This window comes from Aureococcus anophagefferens, assembly GCF_000186865.1.
Source record: "Aureococcus anophagefferens unplaced genomic scaffold AURANscaffold_7, whole genome shotgun sequence".
Lineage (NCBI taxonomy): Eukaryota > Pelagophyceae > Pelagomonadales > Pelagomonadaceae > Aureococcus > Aureococcus anophagefferens.
The window spans coordinates 2,071,026-2,093,988 of NW_008705567.1; the positions used below are offsets into that span (position 1 = coordinate 2,071,026).

Sequence of the window (22,963 nt, forward strand, 5' to 3'; positions counted from 1 at the left end):
GAGCGCTTCCCCGCGCCCGTGGGCACCGCGACGCTCCTCAAGACGCACTACCCGGCCATCGTCGACGACGAGCAGGCGGGCGCGGACGTCTTCCCCGCGCACCGCCTCGACGCCTACTTCCACGGCGTCGTCCTGCTCACGCGGAACCCCATCGACGCCGTCGTCGGCCAGAAGGTCCGCTGGGCCTGCCACGCGCAGGTCCACCAGGCGTCGGCCTGGATGGCGGACCGCGCCCTGACGCCCAACGAGACGGCCTACTGGGAGGGCGCCTACCGCCGCCAGTACGAGGCCTGCCGCGACGCCGCGGTGTCCGGCCTCTGCGAATCGCCCGAGGCCTTCGACGACGAGGTGCGGACCTGGAACGCCTTCCACGAGTACTGGCTCGACGCCGCGGCGGCGGCGACGGGGCCGTTCCTGCTCCTGCGCTACGAGGACATGCTCGCGGCTCCCGCGGCGACGTTCCTTCGGCTCGCGCGATTCGCGAACGCGTCCTTCGACGACCGGCGGCTCCGCGCGGCCGTCGCCGCGCAGCTCCGGCGCCGCCCGGCGGCGGCGGCCCACGGCACGCGCCTCCGCGACGTCTGCGCGACCGCGGAGACCCAGGACGTGCTCCTCGAGGCCACGCGCGGCGTCGCGGACCGCCTCGGCTACGCGCACGACGGCGCGCGCGCGGTCGTCGCGGCGACCGGCGCCGCGACGCCGCCGCGCCTCGAGAGCGACTTCCGCCGCCTCGACGCCCGCGTTCGAGCGGCGCGGGCGATCCGCGACGCCGCGGACGCGGTCAAGGCCGCGGACGCGCGCCGCGACGCCGACGAGCGCCGGGCGAAGAAGCGCGACAAGCGACGGCGGCACCACTCCTTCTTCCACCAGCTCGGGTTCTAAGGGGTACGCGCGAGCCAGGACCGGAAGCTCGCGACGTCCATGGCCGCGCCGCGGTGGCGCCGCGGCGTCGTCGTGTCCGCGAACGAGTCGAGGTTCCAGGCGGCGGCGGCCGCCGGGCCACGCACGGGCGCCCAGGCGGGCGGCGGCGCCTGGTACGTCCCGTCGTCATCGCGCATGTGGCGGCGGTCGCTCGCGAAGTGGTCGACGAGCGTCGCCGCGGCGACGACGCGGACGCGCGGCCGGTACTCGAAGGGCGCCCGCGCCGCGGGCCCGAGGGCCGCGTCGACGTAGGCCAGCGCGTCCGTGACGGCGTCGAGGCGCGTGTCGAAGTCGCAGACGTACGCGCCGCTCGGCAGGAAGACGGCGGCGACGACGTGGTAGTCCCACAGCACGGGCTCGTCGGCGGCGCGCGCGGACCGCTGGCACCAGACGGGGCAAAACTTCGACCGGCTGCTGATGAAGACGGCATACGCGGGGTGCGGCCCGTGGCGCAGCGCGTCGACGAGGCGGTAGACGTTCTCCTCGCAGTAGCACGACGCGTAGGGAGAGGTTCGCACGCGCTGGCGCAGCGCGTCGACGCTGGCATCGTCCAGGGCCGCCATTATGTTGCTAGAGTTCAGCAGTGATAGAGATGGCAGCAAGCATTTTTAAGGAGCTCTCGTCCATGCTTTAGACTCGGGCAACACGTTATGGCTAGTTAGCAATAACGCGATAACACCCTAGCTAGCCAATCAAATAACACTAATAACACCCTGCCGATGGCAGCCACTCGATTTTTCAAAATCAATAACACCCTGGCGAAAATTCTCGATAACACCCATAACACCCAGCCACCTGATCCTTAAAAAGCCAATAACGACCTAACACCCGAGCGTCCGAGGCCAATAACGCCCTAACGGTCTAACGGGTTGCACGAGTCGAATGCTTTTGCCACTGGGGTCACTTTGTCGACATTGATGAGCTACAAAAGTTCACCTTGCAGCGTGGCATTCCCGGCACTGCAGATGATGGTCTAGCGGACTGCGATGACGAAGGTCGCCCCGGAGCCCGCCGAGGCGCCGGTGGCGTCGGCGCGCGGCGGCTATCAGATCCCCGCGGAGGCCACGGCGAAGCTCAAGGAAGCGAAGAAGGCCGGCCACACGGCTCGGCTGCGCATCTCGCTCGTCGCGGGCGGCCTCGGCTCCGTGCTCTTCTTATATTTCATCGCGTCCATCATCTTCTTCCCGGTGTCGTCGGACGCGCAGTGGGTCGGCGTCTGCTGCTGGCCGCCGGGCACGCTCGGCCTCATGCTCGCGGTGCTCCCCACGGATCGCCGCGCGATCTACAACACGGCGCGCTTCATCCTGTTCTTGATGCCCTTCTGCGCCTACGCGGCGACGAGCCTCGCCTGGTACTACACGCCTGGCCAGCGCGGCGGCCGCGATTGCGTCGACAAGGCGCCGCGCTGGATCTGCGCGACGGACGCGTTCCAGGGCTGGGGCATGTGCGCCGTCGTCTACGCGATCACGTGCGGCCTCGTGTCGACGCTCCGGCTCCACCCGCGCGCGGCGCTCGACCGGCTCTGGCTCATCTTCACGCGGAGCCTCTTCGCCATGGTCTGCGTGCGGGTCGTCGGCCGCGTCGCGTGGCAGGCGAAGCCGTCCTCGCTGCGGCTCGGCGCGCACGTCTGGGGCTGGATCTACCTCCTGGACCTGCTCGCCTTCGGCGCGCTCGCGTCGAGGCCGAGCTTCCGCCAGAAGGCGCACGCCATGCTCATGGCGCGCGGCGGGCAGATCGCGTCGGCCGCGGGCGTCGCGGCGTTGCTGGGGGGCAACGACGTCGAGACCGTCAAGGCGACGGCGCAGAAGAAGTTCTTCGGCGTCGACATGTCGCGGGTGGAGTTGGCGCACATCGCTTCGCCCCATCCGGACCCGGAGCTCTTCAAGCTCGCGCAGAAGGCGTCCTTCGACCAGGTCGACTGGTTCGTGAGCCACAGCTGGCGCGACGACGCCGACGCGAAATTCTCGGCGCTGCAGAACGCGCGGACCAGCTTCCGCGACGCCCACAAGCGCGAGCCCATCATCTGGGTCGACAAGCGCCGCGCCGCGTCCCGCGGCTGAGCCGTCGCGCGGGACACCGACGAACCGTAGGTTCTGCATCGATCAAATGAACATCGACGAAAATCTCATGTGCTTGCCTGTTTTCCTCGCGGGATGCAAGAAGCTGTACATCGTCTGCGGACCGACGTTCCTGGAGCGATTGTGGTGCATGCTCGAGATCTTCGTCTTCATCGAGATGGGCGGCAAGACGGACGACGTCCAGCTGTTCTTCATCCCGCCGGAGGGCGTCGTCGAGCCGGGGGAACTGCAGACCTACTTCGAGGACAAGTTCGCGACCTTCGACGTCGCCGAGGCGTCGTGTTACGACCCGGTGCAGAAGGACCGGCTCTTGGCCATCGTGGAAGCCGGCTTCGGCGGCCTGGACCGCTTCAACGCGGCGCTGACGACGACGATGACCGCGCTCAAGCACAAGGCGCTGCACTCGCTCGCCGGCGGCGGCGCCGTCTTCGAGGCGACGCCCAAGGACACGAACTCGCGACGGCTCGCGCAGCGGCTCCCCATTTAACTAATTGTATGTGAAAGACGCTCGGCCGATCGCGGACGGCGCGGCCGACGTCCTCGTAGTCACGTGGTTAACTAGAAGCCCGGGACGCAGCCCGCGAAGAGGGTATCGGAGCCCCGCGGCGCGAGTTCGATGCCGTCGCCGTGCTCCTCGAAGCCCGACGGGCCGCCGGCGAGCTCCTTGAGGAGGAGCGTCGGGTCGTAGGCCATGCTGTTCTTCCGCGGCAGGCCCGGTCGCTGCGACGACGCGGCCGCGTCGTCGTAGAGCTGGTCGTCGTCGCCGACGATCTCGTCCTGGATGAGCTCCTCGAGGATGTCCTCCGTCGTGACGACGCCGAGGCAGGGCCAGTTCTTGACGGCCTTGTCCACGACGACGAGCCTACGAGGGGTTGCTCGCGCGGCGCGCCGGGCTTCGGGGGACGCGGGGGAACTCGCATGTGGCAGCGCTTCGACTTGCAGAGGTCGAAGGCCGCGCCGAGCGTCGTCGTCGCCGCGACGGAGTGGACGCGCTCCGTCGCCCGGAAGCTGTCGAGCACCTGCTGGAGCGGGATCTTCCGCTCGTAGCCGATGCCCACGAGGTCCTTCGCGTAGAGCAGCGCGACGACCTCGGCCGCGTCGTCGGGGAGCACGACGGGGATGCGCGTGTGGCCGCTCCGTAAAATCTCGGCCACCGTGGCGGCGCTCAGCACGGCGTTCCGCGGCAGCGCGAACGTCGAGTCGAGCGGCGTCATGACGTCGGCGACCTTGCGGTCCTTGAACGTGAGCGCGCCCGCCTGGGCAGGACAAGAGAGATTCAACGTCGCTTCAACGTGAGTGTTCCGCGCGCGCGCGTTTCGGAAACAGCATCCACGCTTCGAGACCGTTCCGAGAGATGATCGCCCGTCCAAAAGTCAGCCAAAACGAGTAGAAAACGGCCGAGATATGAGCCTTTGAAGTTGGGAATTTCGCTCTCTTGTCCTGCCCTGGCGCCCGCGAGGATGCGCCCGTCCTCGGACGTGAGCCCGCTCTGGGCCTGGCGCTTCGGGTCCTCGACGTTGAGCAGGATCAGCGACTTGAGCTCGTTCTTCGTGAAGACCGCGGACATCTCGCCGCCGAGCACGTAGTCGAGGAGCTTCGCGATGGGGTAGGCCGCGGCGAAGCAGACGCCCACGAAGAGCCAGACGAGGGGCACGGACCTGGCGCCGATGCGCAGCGCGTAGCGGCTGCACACGGACTGGGGGATGATCTCGCCGAAGACGACGATGAGCGCCGTCGTCACGAGGCCGCCGACGACGCCGCTCGTCATGTCGCTCAGCAGGATCGCGATCATCGCGTTGACCAGCGTGTTGCCCAGGAGCAGCGTGCAGAGGAGCAGGTTCCCCGTCTTCCGCAGGGGCTGGATCGTCGCCGCGTCGCGCCGCTCCTGCTCGTCGGGGCTGCCCTCGACGATGATGCGCAGGTCCTCGTCGCTGAAGGACATGAGGCCCAGGTTCAGGCCGCTGAAGAGGCCCGAGAGCATGACCAAAATGGCCGCGATGATGAGGAACACGACGTTCATCCTCGCGTCGCGTTCGGGACCTGTTTTAAGCTGGCGCACCTCAGGAAGCACGGCGGCGCGACGTCGACGAGTGCCAGTTTTAGCCGCGGAGGACGAGGATGGCTTTTTTTGCCACAGTGTGTGCAACTCGGGTTCAATGAGGTTCAATGTGCAGTTATTGAAGTGGATTTTACAGCGGGAAGAAGGTCCGACTGCCGCGGCGCTTCGCCTTCTTGCGCTCGCGGCGCGCGTCGCGGTCCCGCTCGCGCGCGCGCCCGGCGCCCGGGCCGGCCGGGCGCGCGGCGGCCGCGGGCCGCGCGGCCGGCGTCGCGTTCCAGCCCTGCCACGCGGGCCAGGTCCAGTTGGCGTGGTCGTAGCCCGACCACCAGAAGGTCGGCTCCGGCGGCGGCGCCCGGTCGCGGTCGCGCGTCATGGACCGGTTGGCCGTCGCGCGGTAGGACCGGTTGAAGGCGCGCGCGTCGACGCCGTACTCGTCGAGGAGCCAGCCGAGCTTCGCGCGGCAGTAGGCCTCGTCGCGCGCGGACCGCGGGAAGGCCAGCGTCGTCGTGGCCTTGTCCGCCATCTCGAGGTCGTAGAAGAGGCCCGCGAGGAGCTCCGCGTCCTTGCGCTGCTGCGCGTCCGCGTTCTCCGCGCCGCGCCAGAAGCCGCCGTTGCCGTGGGCGTGGCGCTCGCGGCTCCGCGCGACCTGCTTGAGCTCGCGCAGGGGCACGACGACGCGCCGGATGTTCGTCGCGGTGAGCCAGTGCGGCCGGAGCTCGGGGGCCGCGTACCACGGGCTCTTGACGACCCGCACGGAGCCGTTCGCGGCGTCGACGGCGACGGACCGGTTGCGCTCGTCGCGGCACATGCGGATGCTCCGCTCGAGGCCCGCGTGGCTCCGCCGCGCGGCCGCGGTGCGCACGTCCGTCTCGCCGTAGCCCGTCGGCAGCCCGAGCCGCGTGAGCAGCGCGATGAGGAACGACGTGCCCGCGCGGCCCGTGCCCGTGATGAGCGTCATGTCCGGCGCCGGCTCGCCGCAGGGCTGCGTCGCGTTCCACATGTTGACGAAGAAGACGAACTTTTCTCGCGTGGCGTTGGCGGCCGACGCGTTCCGCCGCTTCGACGTGCGGTTGTGCTCGACCGCGTCGAGCGGCCGGCGCCCGCGCCGCCCCGGCGCGTGGCCCGGCCGCGACGCCGTCCGCAGAAAGGTGGCGAGGAGGACGACGAGGCTGCCGACACTGCCCATCGAGCGCACCATAATCGTTGCGAGCGCTGCGACGTGTGGTTTGTAATTGACGACACTATTATCGGCGAGAATACATCTGAGCCTGCGGGGCAGCTCACTCGCAAATCAGAGCCAGCGCCATGGGTGCGGGTGCCAGCAGCGACGCCGGCGAGGTGGACCTGACGGCGCCGCGGAGCTTCGTGCCCGTCGTCGTCGCCGTGCGGTCCGCCAAGGGCCTGCGCGCCGCGGACTGGTCCTTTGGCGGCGGCGGCAAGTCGGATCCCTACGTCGTCGCGCGCGTGGGCCCGGCGGGCACGAGCTGGACGCAAAAGGCCCACGGCGTCGAGTGGACGTCGGAGACCGTGGAGGACGCGACGGACGTCGACTTCGGGTTCGCGTTCAGCTTCAACGGCGCGGCGCCGTGGTCGTATTTCGCGGGCGCGAAGGAGCTGCACGTCCGCGTCTACGACGCGGACTTCCTCACGCGCGACGACTGCCTCGGCGAGGCCGTCGCGCCCCTGCCCGCGCCGGGCAACGCCGTCGAGACGGCGCTGCCGCTGGCGGGCGTCGCGGGCGCCGAGGGCGTCGTGAACGTCGCGGTCTGGGTCGGCCCGGGCGCGGCGCCGCCCTGGGCGTCCGCGCTGGAGACGGCGCCGGGCGTGCTGCGGGGCGCGCGCGCGGACGCCCTGGACTCGACCCGGGGCTGGGACGCCATCTCCGGCGCGCTCGCGGGCTGGTTCGGCCCCGAGGACCGCGGCGACGCGCCGTCGTCGTCGCCGCCGCTCCGCTACTTCACGGACATGATCCTGCTCAAGCTCAAGCCCTACAGCGACGTCTTCTACGCGCGGTCGGAGGACGGCGGCGTCACGGCGGCCTTCCCCGGCCCGGGCGCGACGAGCTACCTCACGCACAAGGACGTCGCCGAGAAACTCGCTGTTGTGCCCGCGCGGCAAAAGGCCGGCGAGATCTGGCGGTCGAACCCGGACTCGTACCTCGGCTTCCTGCGGCTCCCGGACAACTGGTGGACGGACGTCGAGCCCCGGGGCATCGCCCTCGGCTGCACGGTGAAGCAGCACACGTGGCTGCGGCCCGTCCTGGACGACATGGTCGGCGCGGACGCGGGCTGGACCGCCGCGTCGCTGCGCGAGGACGCCGCGGCCTTCATCGCCGAGCGGCGCGAAGCCACGGGCACCTTCCGGGTCCAGAACGACGTCAAGGTCTTCGGCCAGATCGCGATCCACAAGCAGATGTTCGGCAAGGCGCTGGGCGTCGACGACGCGCAGGAGATCACGGACCAGCAGACGAAGCTCACCTTAATGTCGACGCTGCCGAAGCAGGTCTTAGATGTGGAGTTCATCGCCAAGAAACTCGGCCTGCCCGGCGCGCTCAAATTCCGGAAGAAGTACCTCGCGAGGTACGGCGAATGGCGTCCAAGTACGCGGCGCCGCCCTGGTCCCTGGACGAGGCGCAGCTGAAGTACCTGGCGTCCGCGGCCCTCGACGCCGTGCTCTTCGCCGGGGGCCTGTCCGTGGCCTCGGTGGTCTCCTGCGCGCTCGCCGTCGCGTACGCCGCGGAAAGCCCGCTGCCGATGACGGCGGCGTCGCGGACGGCAGCCGTCGCGCCCCAGCTCGTCTGGGAGACGATCCGCTACTTCCCCGCCGTCGTGGGCTTCCCCTGGTTCGAGGACGACACGCTCAAGCAGCGCACGATCCTCGCGCTCGCGATGGCGCTCCGGGATCCGCGCGCGTGGGGCGAAGACGCGGAGACGTTCCGCCTGCGGCCCCTCGCGGACTACGCGCGCCTCTCCGTCGCCTTCGCGGACCAGGCCGTCGACGCGGAGGACGGCACGATGTCGCGCGTCTGCCCGGCGAAGGAGTTCGCGCTCGTCTTCTGCGTGGAGTTCGTGCGGGCGATGTTCGCGGCGGAGGCCGGCTGGGCCGTCGCCGAGCCCGAGAAGATCACCTTCGAGGGGTCGACGCCGTTCGTCTCCGAGTTCGTCTTCGAGCGCGCAAAGGAACCCTAAGCGTTACGCCGCGAGCCGCCGCAGCAGCGCGTCGAACGTGGGCCGGTCGCGCGGGTCCGCGGCCGTCATCGTCGCCGCGAGCGCCTTGAGCTTCTTCGCCGCGTCGCGGTCCGCGGCCATGCGGATGATGCGCGGCAAGAGCCAGCTCTTGGCGGCGACGTCGTAGACGTGGACGCGCCAGTCGAAGGCCGCGCACGTGCCGTTGCGGCACTCCGTGAGCTCCGGCGCGCTCAGGGGCCCGCCGTCGTCCTGGTCCTGGCAGTAGCCGCCGGACTTGCCCACGGGGCAGTGGTGGTACTTGTAGGTCCGCCGCCCGCACATGGCCGCCGTGTTGTCCTCGCAGGACCACGGCTTGCCCGGCTCGAGGTCCGGATTCTCTGGGCGGTAGTCGCCGCCGGGCACGTAGATGCCGTCGGGGTGGCCCGACGTGAAGTGGCGCCGCGCGAAGTCGGCGATGGCCCCGAGTTCGGCGCCGGCCCGTCGACGAGGTAGATGTGGCCGCGGTCGTCGAACGTGAACTGCTCGGGCTTGAAGTCCGTCAGGACGAAGCCGCCGCGTTCGCCGAAGGACCGGAAGCACTTGAACCAGGCCTTGGCGAGGGCGAGCGGCGCGTCGCGGGCGAGCTGGTTGTACTGGGCCGGGAACATGGCTGGCACGCGCCGCGTGCCGCGGCCCTGGGCCACGGGCCGCCCGCCGTTCGACGTCACCCAGACGACGTGGCTCGGCGTCGTCCAGCCGCCGTAGAGCACGGGGATGCCCGCCTCGCCGCGCAGGAACTCAAGGTAGAGCAGTTCGAAGTAGGCGATGTCGCTCTCGCGGTGGCCGAACGCGAACAGGCCGGCCTTGCGCAGCGCCTTGACGACGACGGGCACGAGCTTGGCGTTCGACCGTCGCGGGCGCGAGCCACGACGCGTTGACCTCCTTCTGCTTGCTCTCGACGAGGATTTCGTGGTCATCCGTGAGGTCCCGCGGCGAGCGCACGCGCCAGTGCGCCGGCGGTCCCGCGGAGCGGCCCGTCAACCAGGCGTCGATGAGCCGCAATCGCTCGAGCGCCGGCGCGGTCGTCGACCGGGCGCCGCCTCCGGGCGCGAGCAACGCGAGCGCGACGCTTGCCAGCAGCATCATCGAGCTAGCATGGGCTTCCTGAGATCATCGATCGATCATCGTCCGTATTTTTTCGGTGTTGTTGGCGTGTCGTTGCACCGCACATTTACCCCCATATCCAAGTGCGGATTTCAGTGCTCCCCGGGCTGCCACACCGTCGCCTCGCGGTCTGTCGGTGGTCGCGCGTGCCCGTTCGCATGTCGATGATGGACGCGGCCTACTTCGACGCCGCGCGGCGGCTGGGGGACGACATGTCCTCGGAGACGCTGGGGCTCGTGCTCCTCGGCATCCTCACCTTCCTCGTCGTCGCGACGATCTTCTTCGAGCGGACCCAGGAGTGGATGATCGAGGTGAGCGTGCCGACGATGAAGCCCGTCGTGCGCCAGACCTTCGCGGAGATCACGGTGCTGGGCTTTTTGTCCATCGTCACGCTCGTGCTCGAGAAGGTGGGCTTCCTCGACTTCCTAGCCATCGAGATCTTCGGCGACGACGACGAGTCCGAGGAGACGCTCGAGGATTTGGTGGAGGACGCGCACTACACGCTGTTCCTCGTCATGATCGTCTTCATCATCCTCGTCATGGCCATGGTCTTCATGGGCAACCACCTGTCGCGGCTCTGGACGTCGCTCGACCGCTACTGCGTGCAGCTCGCGGACAAGGGCTGCGCGACGCCCTGGGCGCCGGGGGCGCCGCCCGTGCCCGAGGGCGTGCGCCGGTCCATGACCATGACGGAGGTCGTCCAGTACTGGGGCATGCGCGTCGAGTTCCTCAAGGACCGCGCGATCCTCCCGCCGCACAAGGAGTCGGACGCGAACAAGCAGCTCGCCTACAACTTCCCCTACGGCCACTACCTCCTCGAGTCGCTGTCGGAGGATCTGGTGGAGATGGTCGACGTGACCTGGCAGACCTGGGTCGTGCTCGAGCTGCTGGCGGTCATCTTCTGCGTCATGGTCGTGCTCGACGACCAGCCCGCGTGGGTTACGCTCATCTGGGTCGTCTTCGAGTACCTGCTCTTTGCCGTGTCCATCGTCTTCCTGAGGCACGTGCGCTGGATCGCGTCCATGATCATGCACCCGGACGCCAAGGACTACGACGGGCTGGGCATGTGCGGCGCGGGCAAGGGCCGCGCGTACAGCGACGACGGCACGGGCCGCATCGTCTGCGCCAAGGACATCTCGTCCACGGGCACGGAGCACACGCCCATGCTCAGCGAGGAGCTCCCGGGCTGGGCCGCGGCGCCCCACCCGGGCTTCGAGAAGCGGTCGAAGCTCGCGGGCCACGTCTTCGGCCACGCGCCGAACAAGCAGCACAAGCTCTTCCTCTTCGAGGAGCGGGGCCACGAGTCCCACATCTTCGCCTGCCGCTTGCTATTGCTCCTCCAGGCCATCTACGTGTCGCTCCTCTGCATGGTCATCCTGCCGGACGCGTCGGACTACACGGACACGTGGGGCACGGCCGTCGTCGCGGTCGTCGGCTTCCTGCCGTTCTTCGGCATCGTCGCCGTCAACGAGAAGGCCATCCCGCTGGCGATCCACGTGGGCTCCGTGGGCACGTTCCGGAACCGGCGCCTCATCGCCAAGGTGTCGCGGGACCAGAAGGCGGAGCGCGCGGTGAAGTTGCTCGAGACGCTCTACTCGCTCAAGAACCAGTTCGCGGCCATCGAGGTGCCCGACGAGAAGGACGAGGCCAAGGAGGCGCCCGGTGGCGGCGCCGCGGCGCGCCCCTCGCTCCCGCGGGGCGAGACGCTCCACGACATCATGGACAACGACGAGATCGCGGCCATCGCGCGGACCTTCGACCTCTACGACACGGACGGCACGGGCCAGCTCGACCCCTCGGAGCTCCAGAAGCTCATGAAGTCGCTGGGCAAGGAGCTCACGGAGGCCCAGTCCAACGCCATGCTCAAGCGCCTCGACACGGACGGCGACGGCCTCGTGAGCCGCGACGAGTTCCTCGTCTGGTCCGCGAACAACCAGCCGACGGCCGCGACCGCGTCGTCCATCGAGGCCACGGCCAAGGCCATCTTCGCCATGTTCGACGAGGACGGCAGCGGCTCCATCACCTACCGCGAGTTCAAGGACGGCCTCACGCGCTTCGGCGTCGAGATCTCCGACGACGAGCTCACGATCCTCATCGAGGAGCTCGACAAGGACCAGTCCGGCGACATCGGCGAGGAGGAGTTCACCCACCTCCTCCAGCAGTTCACGCCCGAGGAGGAGTGAGCCGGGCGAGTGCCACCGAAAAAACACACACGCGCCCGTCCAAAGGCCAGCGTAATTCGCCCTGATCCCGAATCTCGCTGCGCGCAAGCCGTATGTGCTCGTTGAAGGGCAAGTAGAAGTGCAAGCAGCTTGGTTGACGCCTCTCCGCAGCTCACACTGTGCTGGCAAGCGCGGCGCCGTCGGCGCGCACCCACTGCTCGACCAGAGAACGCCGCGACGCACGCATGCGGGGACCCGCCGCCAAGTACGCGACGCTCGCCGGCGTGGTGTCTCTCGTGGGCGTCATGGGCCTGCTGCCGATGTGGCTGCGCAACAAGATGGGCGCGCGCCCGGCGTCCGCCGACGGTGGTTTCGCGCGATGCGCGCGCCTGGCAGCGCGACATCTATCGCCGACGGTGGTCTCGCGCGACGCGCGCGCCCGGCGACGTCCGTCTCCGCTAGGCTCGCCCATCTCCGCGTCGGAGAAATGCCTCACGGGGTCGCAGATCCAGCGCGGCCAGTTCATGAACTCGGGCTCGAAGGACGCCGGGCCGGACGCGCGCGCCGGCGTCCGAACATCTGTGATTCGACGATCATCGTCCGTCTCCGCAGCCCGACTGGGACATGAGGAAGGGCGTCTACAAGCCCCACGCGCGGCTCTACGACCCCGGCGCGTACCCCGAGGAGCCGCGGAAGGGGACCTAAGGGGATGTGTATGCGAGCGATCGGGCGATCCTAGTCGGCGCCGGGCGTCGAGGCGGGCGTGTCGGGCTCCGTGGCCGCGTCCGAGCCGACGGGGCTGCCGTAGGCGAACGCGCCCGCCTTCGTCGGCGTCGTCGGCGTCGCCGGGTCCGCGGGCGCGAAGGCGAGGTCCGCGTCGCCCTCGCCCGGCGGGAGGTCGTTGTCGCAGGCGAAGGAGTTGCAGAGGAGGAAGAGGCCGAGCTGCTGCTTCGTCGCGAAGGGGTCCGCGGCGTCGCCGGCGCCCGACGCGGCGAGGTTGCCGTTCTCGTCGATGGACGCCTCCGAGTCGGCGCTCGAGGACCGCACGCGCGACGCCCAGGCGCCCGAGGACCCCGGGTGGTCGCCCGACGGGTCCGCGACGTCCGCGTCGGGCGTCTTGCAGCAGTTGCCGCCGGCCATGGCGCCGCCCTTGTCGCGGCGCTCCTTCTCCTGCTTCTCGAAGGCGGCGTCGCGGTCGATGCCCTGGATGAAGGTCAGGGTCAGCGGCCGCTCGGCCTGGTAGATCGTCCGGCTCAGCGCGCCGAAGCGCTGCGGCTCGCAGATGACGTTGCCGTTGACGGCGATGAGCTCGTCCGTCGGCCGCAGCTGGCGGTGGAACTCGCAGGCCGGGTCCACGGCGGCGACGAGGATGAACTCGCGGCCCATGTTGCCGTAGCGCGCGAGGATGATGCTGAACCCGAGCTTCGCGGTGCGGAACGTCCTTTCGAAGACGAGGCCCTGGTCGTCCATGGCCGCGATGTGCGTGCTCAGCAGGCCGTGGAGCCGCGTCATGGACTGGCGCTTCTCCTCGGCGACCATCTTGTCCAGCCGGTCGTAGCCGAGCTTCTTCACCTCGTCGAGGCTGCTGCCCCTCCGCTTGGACCGGTAGAACTTGATCTCCATCTTCTTGAACTTGCGCAGCTGCTTCTTCTTCGCCTTGTCCGGCGACTCGGGCACGCGCGCGGCCACCTGCTCCGCCATGGCGTCGCGCGTCGGGGATGGGAGGGGCTGCCAGCCACCCCCTTTTTTGGGGCGTGTCTTCGGGGGATGTGCGCCCGTCCGATGATATGGTTGAAAGCGACGTGCGCTGCTTGCCGCAAGACCAGCCTCGGTCGCCAACGTCGACGTGCGCTGCGCCGCCGTCGCCTCGCGGCTGCCCCACCGCCGCTCCGAGCCAGCACGACGCGACAGGATTAGGCACGCGACGCTGAAGCACCGCACTCGGCACGCCGGCTTCCCGAAGGTCGACGACGAGGTCGAGACGCCGAAGCAGAAGCGCGGCATGAAGGACAAGCCCGACGACGCGTCGGCGAGCGGCTACATGAGCCCGACGAACATGGGCTTCATCTGCGCGGCGCTGTTCTTCAACACCATGTCGGCGCCCATGGTGAAGCTGACGCAGAACGCCGAGGGCGGGCGCGCCGCGCCGCGCCCGCGCGCGCGCGCCGACGCGCCGCCGACGCGCGCGCCGCAGGTACGACTACAACAAGTGGTGCGTCTACTTCTTCAGCGAGTTCATCAAGCTCGGCGCCGCCGTCGCCTGGTGCGTCCGGGGCTACGCGAACAACGACGCGCAGCTCATCCGGCACCTCGAGTTCGACTGGAAGGACTTTGGCCAGTACGCGGTGCCGGGCTTCGTCTTCTTCGCGCAGAACAACCTGGGCTTCCTCGCGCTCCAGCACATGAACTCGTCGGCGTTCCAGCTGCTCATGAACACGCGCATCGTGAGCGTCGCGGTCATGTCCGTCGTCGTCCTGAAGAAGCCCATGCACGCGCTCGAGTGGTGCTCGATCGTGCTCCTCATGGTCGGCGCCATGCAGTACCAGCTGAGCGGCTGCGACGACTCGGGCTACCGCATCGACGTCGAGGGGCTGTCCGTCATGGCCGTCATCGTCTTCTGCGCGGCCGCGGGCAACGTCTACACGCAGAGGGTCATGCAGCGGAAGATGGACCAGCCGCTCATGGTCCAGAACGCCATGCTCTACGTCTGGGGCGTGCTCTTCAACGGCGTCAACTGGTTCGCGTCCGTCGTGCCGCGCCCGGAGCACCACGGCCCGCCCGTGCCGCTCTTCGGCGCGATCGGCGCCGTGGAGGTGCTCTCCATGGTCTTCTACGCCGTCTACGGCCTGTCCATCTCCATCATCCTCAAGCGCTTCGGCGCCATCACGCGCACCTTCATCAACACCGTCGCCATCTGCTGCACGGCCATGATCGACGTCGCCTTCTTCGGCGCGACGGTCACGGTCATGGAGCTGACGACCTTCGCCATCATCTTCATCGCCGTCTTTTGCCACTCGGCGCTCTCGAAGAACTACGTCCCGCCCGGCCAGAAGGACGACCTGAACCCCTAGCCCGCCGCGCGTCCGCGTCTCGTTTTGTAACTTTTTTAAGCTTCCAATTGCAAAGTCTTCACCATGACATATCCCGCCGGCGGGATATGTCATTGAAGGACATATCCCGCAGGCGGGATATGTCAACCATCGACATTGATTTTTTATATCATGAGTCAGTTTCAGGTTCTTGACCTTCACCCGTGCCGCGCTTTCGCAAACTTCTACAGTTCTTGACGTCCTCGAACCCGACGCGCAAGAACGGCGCCGGCCATGGCGAGCGACTCGGAGTCCGAATGCGACTTGGGCGACGAGCCGAGCAACTTCCTGGACCTCATCTTCGGCCTGCCGCCGTCGCGGGACGAGTTCTACGACGTGGCGCCGTCCTGGTGCGGCGAGGCCCAGCTCTGCGCGACGCCGACGGACGCCTGGGCCGAGTTCCTTGGCGGCATGCCCTGGCACGGCTGGGTGCGGGGCCGCGCGACGCTCGAGGGCGGGCGGCTCCGCTGGTTCGAGAATGGGCGGCGGCAGCCCGTCTACGAGGTCGAGGTCGAGGTCGGCGCGAGCGCGAGCCTCGCGGGCGCGACGATCCCGCTCGTGAGCCGGGGCCACGTCGTCGTCTGCAGCGGCCTGCGGACGTCGTCGCGGCGCGTTTCCGGGGGCGGCCGCCGAAGGCGCCGGCGCTGGACCTGGCGCCTCGCGTTCGACGGCGCCGCGGCCGCGGAGGCGTGCCGCGAGGCCGTCGCGAACGCGCGGCGCCTCGCGGGCGTCGCGCGGGGCTACGAGTTCGGCAGCGCCGTGGGCCGCGGGTCCGGCGGCGTGGTCTACGTCGTGCGCGACCGCAGGGCCGGCCGCGTCCTCGCCGGGAAGATCATGAAGCACGGCTCGAGCGGCGAGCGGCGGCGCGCGGCGCGCGAGGCGCGCATCTGTGTGGAAATCAAATCTTCAACCCGACTTCAATGTGCGCGTAATCGAACGATTTGGACCAGACTCTTTCGCTGTGCTTCGAGAACTCGACGAGAGCAATCGATCCGTCCAAAAATCAGCCGAATCGACTTCGATTTGACCGAGCTAGAAAGTTCTGAAGCTTGGTCAGGACCACCCAAACCAGTGGTTGAATTCGGCACAGGCGCGCATCATGAAGGAGGCGAGCGACCGCTGCGTCTGCGCCAACGTCTGCCGCGTGGAGCGCGTCTTCGAGCTCGCGGGCCGCGGGGCGCGCGTCGTGCTCCTCATGGAGCTCTGCGAGGGCGGCGACCTCCTGAGCCGGCTCCAGGCGCGCGGCGGCCGCCTCGGCGCCGCCGAGGGCGCGCGCGCCATCTCCATGATCGCGCGGGGCCTGCGCGCGCTCCACGAGGGCGGCATCCTGCACCTCGACCTCAAGCCGGAGAACTGCCTCTACGAGACGGCCGCCGCGGACGCGACGCTCAAGATCACGGATTTCGGCCTCGCGAAGCACCGCGACGACGACCCGGCGGAGGAGCGGGCGCCGCCGCGCATCGTCGGCACGCTCGGCTACATGGCGCCGGAGATCGTGCTCCAGCGGCCGGCGACGCCCGCGGCGGATGTCTTCTCGCTCGGCACCGTCGCGTTTCTGCTCTTGAGCGGCACGCAGGCCATCGCGCTCCACGGGTTGAGCCAGCGCGAGAAGCTCGTGCGCACGCTCCAGTGCCTCGTCGACTTCCGGCCCGAGGCCTGGGCGGGCGTGTCGCCCGACGCCAAGGTGCTCTGCGAGATGTGCCGACCGGGGCGGGAAAAGGGTGCGCAACTTCAAAGGCTCCGAGCTCGGCCGTTTTCCGCTCGTTTCGGCTGATTTTTGGACGAGCGATCATCTCTCGGAACGGTCTCGAAGCGTGGATGCTTTTTTTGGAGCGCGCGCGTTGAAGCGACGTCGAATCACCCCGTTCCCGCCCAGGTGCCTCCAGCGCGACCCGGGCGCGCGGCTCTCGCTCCGCGACGTCGTCGAGAACTCGTGGCTCCGGCTCCAGGCGCGCGCGCCCGTCGGGAGCCTCGAGCGGAAGCGGCGCGCGTCCTGCCCGAGCGAGCTCTGCCTCCTCGACGCGCAGGCGGCGCCGCCGCCCGCGCCGGCGGCCGCGCCGTCGCTCGGCGCGCTCGAGCGGGGCCGGCGCCACCGCGCCGCGCCGCCGGAGGCGCTCGCGAAGCCGCCGGCGCCCGCGCCGCGGCGGGGGCCCTTCGGCAGCGGCGCGCTCTCCGGGTTCCTGCTGGGCCTGGGCCGGCGGTGGACGGGCGCGCCGTCGGAGTTCAGCTCCGACGGGGGTTCGACGTCCGCGTCCGGCGACGCGCACGGCGACATCGCCGAGGCGCTCCGGTGCTACGACGAGGCCCGCATCTTCACGAGCGACCAGCTCGGGCGGCTGCGCACGGTCTTCGAGGGGCTCTCGCGGACCGGCGACGGCCGGCTCGGTTTAGAAGAGTTCGCGCGGTTCGCGCGGCTCGCGCGCGCGCCCTTCGCGCCGGCGCTCATGTTCAGCTTCCTGGACCTGGACCTGGACGGCTTCTGCTCCGTCGACGACTACCACGACTGGGTCGGCCGCCACCGGCGGACCGCGCCGCTGTCGCTCGCCGCGCGCGGCGCGCGGACCGCGACGGACCTCTTCCTGCCCGTCGTCGACGGTCTGGCGACGCTCCGGGGCGACGACCTGGACGGCCCGCCGGAGCGCGCGGCGGTGGCGTCGTTCCGCGAGCTCGTCGCCATCTTCGACGCGTACCACGGCGCCTTCGACCGGAAAGCGGCGCCCGGCGACGACGTGCTGCGGCTCGAGCCCGAGGCGCGCGACGCGGCGCTCGACGGCCGGCGCATCTTCCCGGCGCACGTCGCCGCGACCTTCGCGAATTTGTTGGGCGTGCACCTCGACGGCCGGGTCGCCGCGGGCGCGCTCGCGCGCCTCGCGGGCGCGACGGAGCGAGCCGTCGCGGACCGCGGCGTCTCGCTGCGGGCCTGGCTCGACTGCGCCTTCGTCGACGGCACCGTCTCCCGCGACGTCCACGTCCTCGCGGGGCCCATCTTCGAGGAGCTGAAGACGCACACGGGCAAGCTCGTCGCGCCGCCGCCGCGGCCGCGCGCGGCGCCTCCCGCGCGCAAGCCCCGGTCCGCCATGTCGTCCCTCGGGTCCGCGGACTCGCTCTACGGGCCGCTGGAGTAAGGCGGCTCCTTTTTCAAAAGCGGCGCGGCCTCGGTCGCGACGAGCTTGCCGCCCTGAGGCGGGTCGCCAAAAGACGGCCTGCGGCAAATAAATTTTTGTCGAGGCCAGCTCCGGCTGAGCAAGGGCCTGAGGCCGAGCTCTCCCAAAACCCCCGCTCCCGCGGTTCCTCCCGGGCCTCCTACGTTTAGAGACGCATCAAGGCAAATTTATCGATGAGACTTTGAGATGCTTCTCCTCCTCCTCCGCGCGACGCTCGCTCGAGCCACGATAAATGTCGTCCAGATGGGAGACTCGCATAGCGTCAAAACGTACAGGAAACACGTCCAGACGGTCGCACATCTCTGCGAAATTATGCGCTACAACTACACGTTGGTACCTTGGAACAAGACGGGATGTCCCTTCACCGCGAAAGTCGCGACGCTCGACGACTCTCTCAATCGCGCCGCCGCGGGCGACTGGGTCGCGTGGGTCGACTTGGACGCCCAGTATCAGAACCCGCGCTGCGACGCGTGGTGGCGGTCGCTCCCGACCCACGCGCCGTCGGGCAAGCCCTGCCACTTCACGGTGTTGAAGACGAACCGCACGTTGAATACGGGCGTCGTCCACGTCCGCGCTACTCCGGACGCGCGAGCGCTCGTGCGGGCGTGGCGCGACGAGCAGGTCGCGCGGGGCTACTGCGGCGGGCCGGCCGACCAGATGTCGCTCCAGACCGTCATGATGCGGGCCGCGGACGCGACCTACGACGGCCGCTGCGAGAAAGCGATGGATCCGAGTGCACAGAATGAGTGCTTCCACGAGGCGTTCGCCGCGCCGCCGCGGAACGTGTGCCTGCTGTCGTGCACGAGCGGGCTCCAGGGCCACGACTGCGCCCACGAGCCCCACGCGCGCCGCCGCGAGAACCTCTTTCTCCACCTCTCGGACTTCGAGGCGCGGCGCAACAGCCTGCGTGGAAATCAACCTGGGACGTCCCGACCAAACTTTGAAATTCTCTATCTCGATCAAATCGAAGTCGATTCGGCTGATTTTTGAACGAAACGATTGCTCTCATCAAGTTCTCGAAGCACAGCCGAAGAGTCCGGCGCAATCCGTTCAATTACGCGCACATTGAAGTCGGATTGAAGATTTGATTTCCACACAACAACACAGGCCACAGCAAAAAGCACCGCTTCAACCACTCCGTCGGGCTCTGCGCGGCGCCGCCGGATGTTGGACGCCCGTAGCAGAAACGCCGCGTACTCGTAAAATTTTGGTTAGAGCGTCCCCGGCGCGGTGTCGAAGCCCGTGCGCTGGAGGAGCGTCGGGTTGTGGACGATGTGGTGGAGCACGTCGCCGGACTTGACGTGCTGGTCGCGGAGCGTCTTGAAGTCGAAGAGCACGCGGCCCGGCTTCCCGTTGACCTCCGCGAAGAGGGGCCCCATGTGGTTCTCGAAGCGGTAGCGGGGCCGCTCGGCGTCGCGCATGTCCTGCTTGACCTTGTGGACGACCGTGTCGTCGCTGTACTCGAACGCGTGGCGCCGCGTCGACAGCTTGTCGACGACCGTGAGCTTGATCGTGGGCCGCTTGTCCTCGCGGGCCGTGCACTCCATCTCGACGCCGGGCATGATGCACTTAATCTCCGTCTTCGCGAGCTTCGTGCGCGACTCCTCGAGGGCGTTGGCCTCGCAGTCGGGCTTGTGCTTCCGCCAGTCGGCCTGCTGGCACGCGCCCGAGCAATAGAAGACCTCGAGCTTGCAGCGGCCGCAGCGCCGGCTCGACGCGAGGCCGCAGAGGGCGCAGAAGTGTTGCTTCTTCGCCGCGGCGGCGTCGCTCTCGTGGCGCAGGGTCCCGCCCGTCGGGCCCGCGGTCCTCCCCTGCGCGACGCGCGCGGGCGCGGGCGCCGCCTCGGCCGCGGGCGCGGGCGCGGGCGGCTTCGCCGCGCCGGGCTTCGCCGCGGGCCGCGCGCCGCTGTCGACGTGCTTGCTCAGGCCCACGGCGATGGTCTCGCCGTCGGCGAGGCCCGCCATCGTCGCCTCCATCGGCAGCGGCTCGCCCGTGCCGCGCCGCATCGCGACGTCCGCGACGTCGAGGCGCCGGCCGGGCTGCTTGGCGTTGAGCTGCTTGACGACCGTCGCCGCGAGCTTCGACGCGGGCTTGTCGCTCCAGGACGGCGGCACCGTGATCTTCAGCCGCAGCTTGTCCTTGGACGACTCCCCTTTCCACACGAGCTCCACCGACTTCTTCGCCGCCGCCATGGGTGGTGTTTGTCGGCGCGGGCGTTCGGTGGTAGTTGTGGCGTATCTGTGAAGTTGGTTGGATGCCGTCACCGATTTGGGCGCTGTCTTATGCGGCGCGAGCGACGCTCTCCATCGGCTTGGGAGAGCGTTTTGCTTGTGGCAGAAGATGGAGCTGCCACTCGAAACACGATGACGACCGCTCCAAGCTAGCTGTTTCGCACCAATTCGTCGCACGATGAAGCGCTTGCTCGACCCAATCGCGCGCGTGCACTTGCGCGCGACGACGAGACAGCTCTCGTCGCGCGCGCTGGAAGCCCAGTGCCTCTGTGGCTCCGTGCAGCTGCGGCTCGACGCGGACGCCGAGCCATCGCACGCCGCCGCCTTCTGCCACTGCACGATCTGCCGCGCCTTCCACGGCGCGCCGTTCGCCATGGAGGCCGGCTTCCCCGTCGACGCGTGCGAGACCTCGGGCGCGACGGCGAGCTACCGCTCGTCGAGGCACTTCGAGCGGCGGCGCTGCGCCGCGTGCGGCACGCCCTGCGGCGCCGTGCACCACAAGCTCGGCGCGATCTTCTTGCCGACTGCGCTCTTCGCAAAACCGGGCGCGCCGTCGCCGCCGCCGGGCTTCGAGCCGACGATGCACATCTTCTACGAGCGGCGCGTCGTCGGCGACGCGTTCGAGCAGGACGGCCTCCCGAAATACCATCGCATGCCGCCGTAAGACTCTTATTGCGCGATCCAGGGCCGCAGCACGACGGACGTCGCGTTCGCGCCGCAGTCTTCGCCGCGGGGCCGGGTCCGCGGGACGAGGACCTCGAGCTCGAGGTAGGTCGGCGCGCTCGGCCGGTCCGGGTCGAAGCGGAACGATGCGGGCACCGTGGCTCGTCGCACGTTGCCCGCGCCCATGGATCTCACGAGCTCGTCGACGGCGTCGTTCGCCGAGTTGTCGCCGACCGCGAACGAGCCCGTGCCGGTCTCGAGGACGTCGCCGGAGTCGAAGCCGTTCCTGCGCACCGTGAACGCGATGGTGACGCGCTCGCCGTCGCGTCGCGGCGGCGCGCCGGCCGCGTCGAACCCGTCGTAGTAGAGGATGCCGCTCCGCGTGCCGACGAGCTTCGGCTTCGCGGCGACGGCGGGCCCCGCGACGGACCCCACCGCGCCGGCGACGAAGGCGCGGCGATCCATGGAGTCCGCCGCTTCGTCGCCGGCGCGGCGATCCACGGAGTCCGCCGAATCCGCGTCGTCCCGCGCGTCCCAGGACCCGGGGAGGTCGTCGAGCGCGGCCGCGAGGCCCGCGACGCCGCCGAAGGCGCCGTCGACGTCGGCGGCGTCGACGCGGAGCACGGCGGCCAGGCCCTCGGCGTCCGCGCGCGGCGCGACGAAGGAATTTCGGAAGCCGCGGACGACCTTGGCCGACTTCGGCGTCGGCGGAAGCGTCCGGTGGCCGACGCGGCCGAGGACGCGAGCGACGCAGAGGTCCTCGGGCGCGTCGAGCCAGACGGCGTAGGCGCCGCCGCCGCCGCCCGCGGCGAGGAGCCGCAGCCAGTGGCCCCGCTGGGCCGCGTCGTGGTTGCAGCGGTCGACGACGACGCGGCCGCCGGCCGCGAGCGCCGCGGCGGCCGCGCGCTCGCAGCGCTTCCGGTTCCCGAGCCGGTCCTGGTTCACGACGGTCCAGCCGCGGGCCGCGAGCGCCGCCGCGAGCGTCGACTTGCCGCTGCCGGGCAGGCCGCAGAGCACGAGCAGTTGGGGTGTCGTCTCTGGCGTGGCCGCGGAGCAGCGCGGCGGTGCGCGCGATGTGATGCTCTGGCGTGGCCGCGGCGCCCAGGCGTCGATTGCGACGACGACAGCCAGCAGCCAGAAGGCCGCTTTGGGCATGCCTCGTCGCCTCGACGAGGCGGCCTCCATGTTCGCCACAAGCAAGGCTTCAAATCTTCAATCAGATGTTCAACGAGGCGAACAGCGCACGCATCGCATAAGACCGTCTGCTCGCGCCAAAACGAGAAGAGGCACCTCCGCCCCGCGTCTTTAAATTCGTTTTTACACACACGTGCTCCGCTACTTCTTCTTCCCCAGACGCCCGTCGTTCGTCGCGAGGCGGTAGGCCATGAGCCCGTCGATGGTCATCAGCATGACGATGATCAGCACGAGCCAGAGCTTCTCCTTGATGATCTTGCAACCGATGTCGTGGAGCACGCCCTTGGCCTCGGCCACGGTTCGATTCGTGTCCTCGAGCGTCGCCGCGGTGCCCTGGAGCCTGCGGGGCCGGCGGTGCTCGTCGAACGAAACATGCGAGGACAGCTCCGAGCGACGCGCGTCGAACGGAGACGCGCGGGCGGACGCGGCGTGCGCGCTGTTCGCCCTGGCGCCGCAGCTGGTCCAAAGTCGCGTTGCCTATTTCCTCCGTCTGACCGTTCACTCGCAGGGCGTCCTCGAGGAGCTCGTCGCTCCGATCCGTGACGTTGGAGTTTCGCGCCGCGTGCACGGGGCTCGACGCCTTGCTCTCCGCGGCCCCGCCGCCGGGCATGCGGACGGCCATAGCCTGCTCCTGGGGCACAGAAGCAGCTTTTTAGCGCGGCACTTCAGCGTCAATGACAGCGATGCCGCGACACTTGAACCCATCGGCCGGCGCGTGTTTGGAGCGACGGCCAGCAGCTCACCGCTTTGCACCTCGACATTTGCCCCCCAAAAAGTCGCCGTCGACCGACTGCACCATGATGCTGCGAGCGCTCGCGTCGCGCCACGCCCTGCGCCGGGCGACCCCGTCCGTCCGCGCCTCCGTCGCCGCCTTCGCCGACAGCCCGGCGCCGCCGTCGTCGGCGCCGCAGCTCCGGCTCCTGGACCCGACCTTCGACGCGTCGACGCTGAGCGAGCCCGTGCGCCGCATCTTCGAGCTGCGCAACGCGCGCAACCGGGACGTCGTCAGAGCGCAAGCGTCGTCGGTCGCCGAGTCGTTCCGTAGCGCGGCCGGCGTCCCGCACAAAAAAA

At 69.3% G+C, this 22,963-nt stretch overlaps 9 protein-coding genes across 9 annotated transcripts; 6 read left to right on the forward strand and 3 right to left on the reverse strand.

Moving 5' to 3' along the window:
* Positions 1-1,013: 1,013 nt before the first annotated feature.
* AURANDRAFT_15810 (hypothetical protein) lies at positions 1,014-1,424 on the reverse strand (the record flags this gene model as incomplete). The annotated part of the gene is made up of 1 exon (XM_009037993.1): positions 1,014-1,424. A coding segment is annotated over one exon (411 nt), but the record flags the coding sequence as incomplete, so codon positions are not given.
* A 483-nt stretch (positions 1,425-1,907) lies between these two features.
* On the forward strand, positions 1,908-2,981 carry AURANDRAFT_63711 (hypothetical protein; the record flags this gene model as incomplete). Its single annotated transcript, XM_009037965.1, has 1 exon — positions 1,908-2,981. The coding sequence occupies one exon, from the start codon at positions 1,908-1,910 to the stop codon at positions 2,979-2,981; it is 1,074 nt and encodes a 357-aa protein (XP_009036213.1).
* Positions 2,982-4,572: 1,591 nt separating this feature from the next.
* AURANDRAFT_16761 (hypothetical protein) lies at positions 4,573-4,878 on the reverse strand (the record flags this gene model as incomplete). Its single annotated transcript, XM_009037992.1, has 1 exon — positions 4,573-4,878. A coding segment is annotated over one exon (306 nt), but the record flags the coding sequence as incomplete, so codon positions are not given.
* A 310-nt stretch (positions 4,879-5,188) lies between these two features.
* Positions 5,189-6,256, reverse strand: AURANDRAFT_63713 (hypothetical protein; the record flags this gene model as incomplete). The annotated part of the gene is made up of 1 exon (XM_009037991.1): positions 5,189-6,256. One exon carries the CDS (start codon positions 6,254-6,256, stop codon positions 5,189-5,191), a length of 1,068 nt encoding a protein of 355 aa, XP_009036239.1.
* Positions 6,257-11,107: 4,851 nt separating this feature from the next.
* AURANDRAFT_25028 (hypothetical protein) lies at positions 11,108-11,572 on the forward strand (the record flags this gene model as incomplete). The annotated part of the gene is made up of 1 exon (XM_009037966.1): positions 11,108-11,572. One exon carries the CDS (start codon positions 11,108-11,110, stop codon positions 11,570-11,572), a length of 465 nt encoding a protein of 154 aa, XP_009036214.1.
* Positions 11,573-13,385: 1,813 nt separating this feature from the next.
* STP14 (hypothetical protein) lies at positions 13,386-14,667 on the forward strand (the record flags this gene model as incomplete). Its single annotated transcript, XM_009037967.1, has 2 exons — positions 13,386-13,687; positions 13,746-14,667. The coding sequence occupies 2 exons, from the start codon at positions 13,554-13,556 to the stop codon at positions 14,620-14,622; spliced, it is 1,011 nt and encodes a 336-aa protein (XP_009036215.1).
* Positions 14,668-15,829: 1,162 nt separating this feature from the next.
* Positions 15,830-16,210, forward strand: AURANDRAFT_16516 (hypothetical protein; the record flags this gene model as incomplete). Its single annotated transcript, XM_009037968.1, has 1 exon — positions 15,830-16,210. A coding segment is annotated over one exon (381 nt), but the record flags the coding sequence as incomplete, so codon positions are not given.
* Positions 16,211-18,116: 1,906 nt separating this feature from the next.
* Positions 18,117-18,794, forward strand: AURANDRAFT_63717 (expressed protein; the record flags this gene model as incomplete). Its single annotated transcript, XM_009037969.1, has 1 exon — positions 18,117-18,794. One exon carries the CDS (start codon positions 18,117-18,119, stop codon positions 18,792-18,794), a length of 678 nt encoding a protein of 225 aa, XP_009036217.1.
* Positions 18,795-20,205: 1,411 nt separating this feature from the next.
* On the forward strand, positions 20,206-20,712 carry AURANDRAFT_60054 (hypothetical protein; the record flags this gene model as incomplete). The annotated part of the gene is made up of 1 exon (XM_009037970.1): positions 20,206-20,712. One exon carries the CDS (start codon positions 20,214-20,216, stop codon positions 20,697-20,699), a length of 486 nt encoding a protein of 161 aa, XP_009036218.1.
* Positions 20,713-22,963: the final 2,251 nt, after the last annotated feature.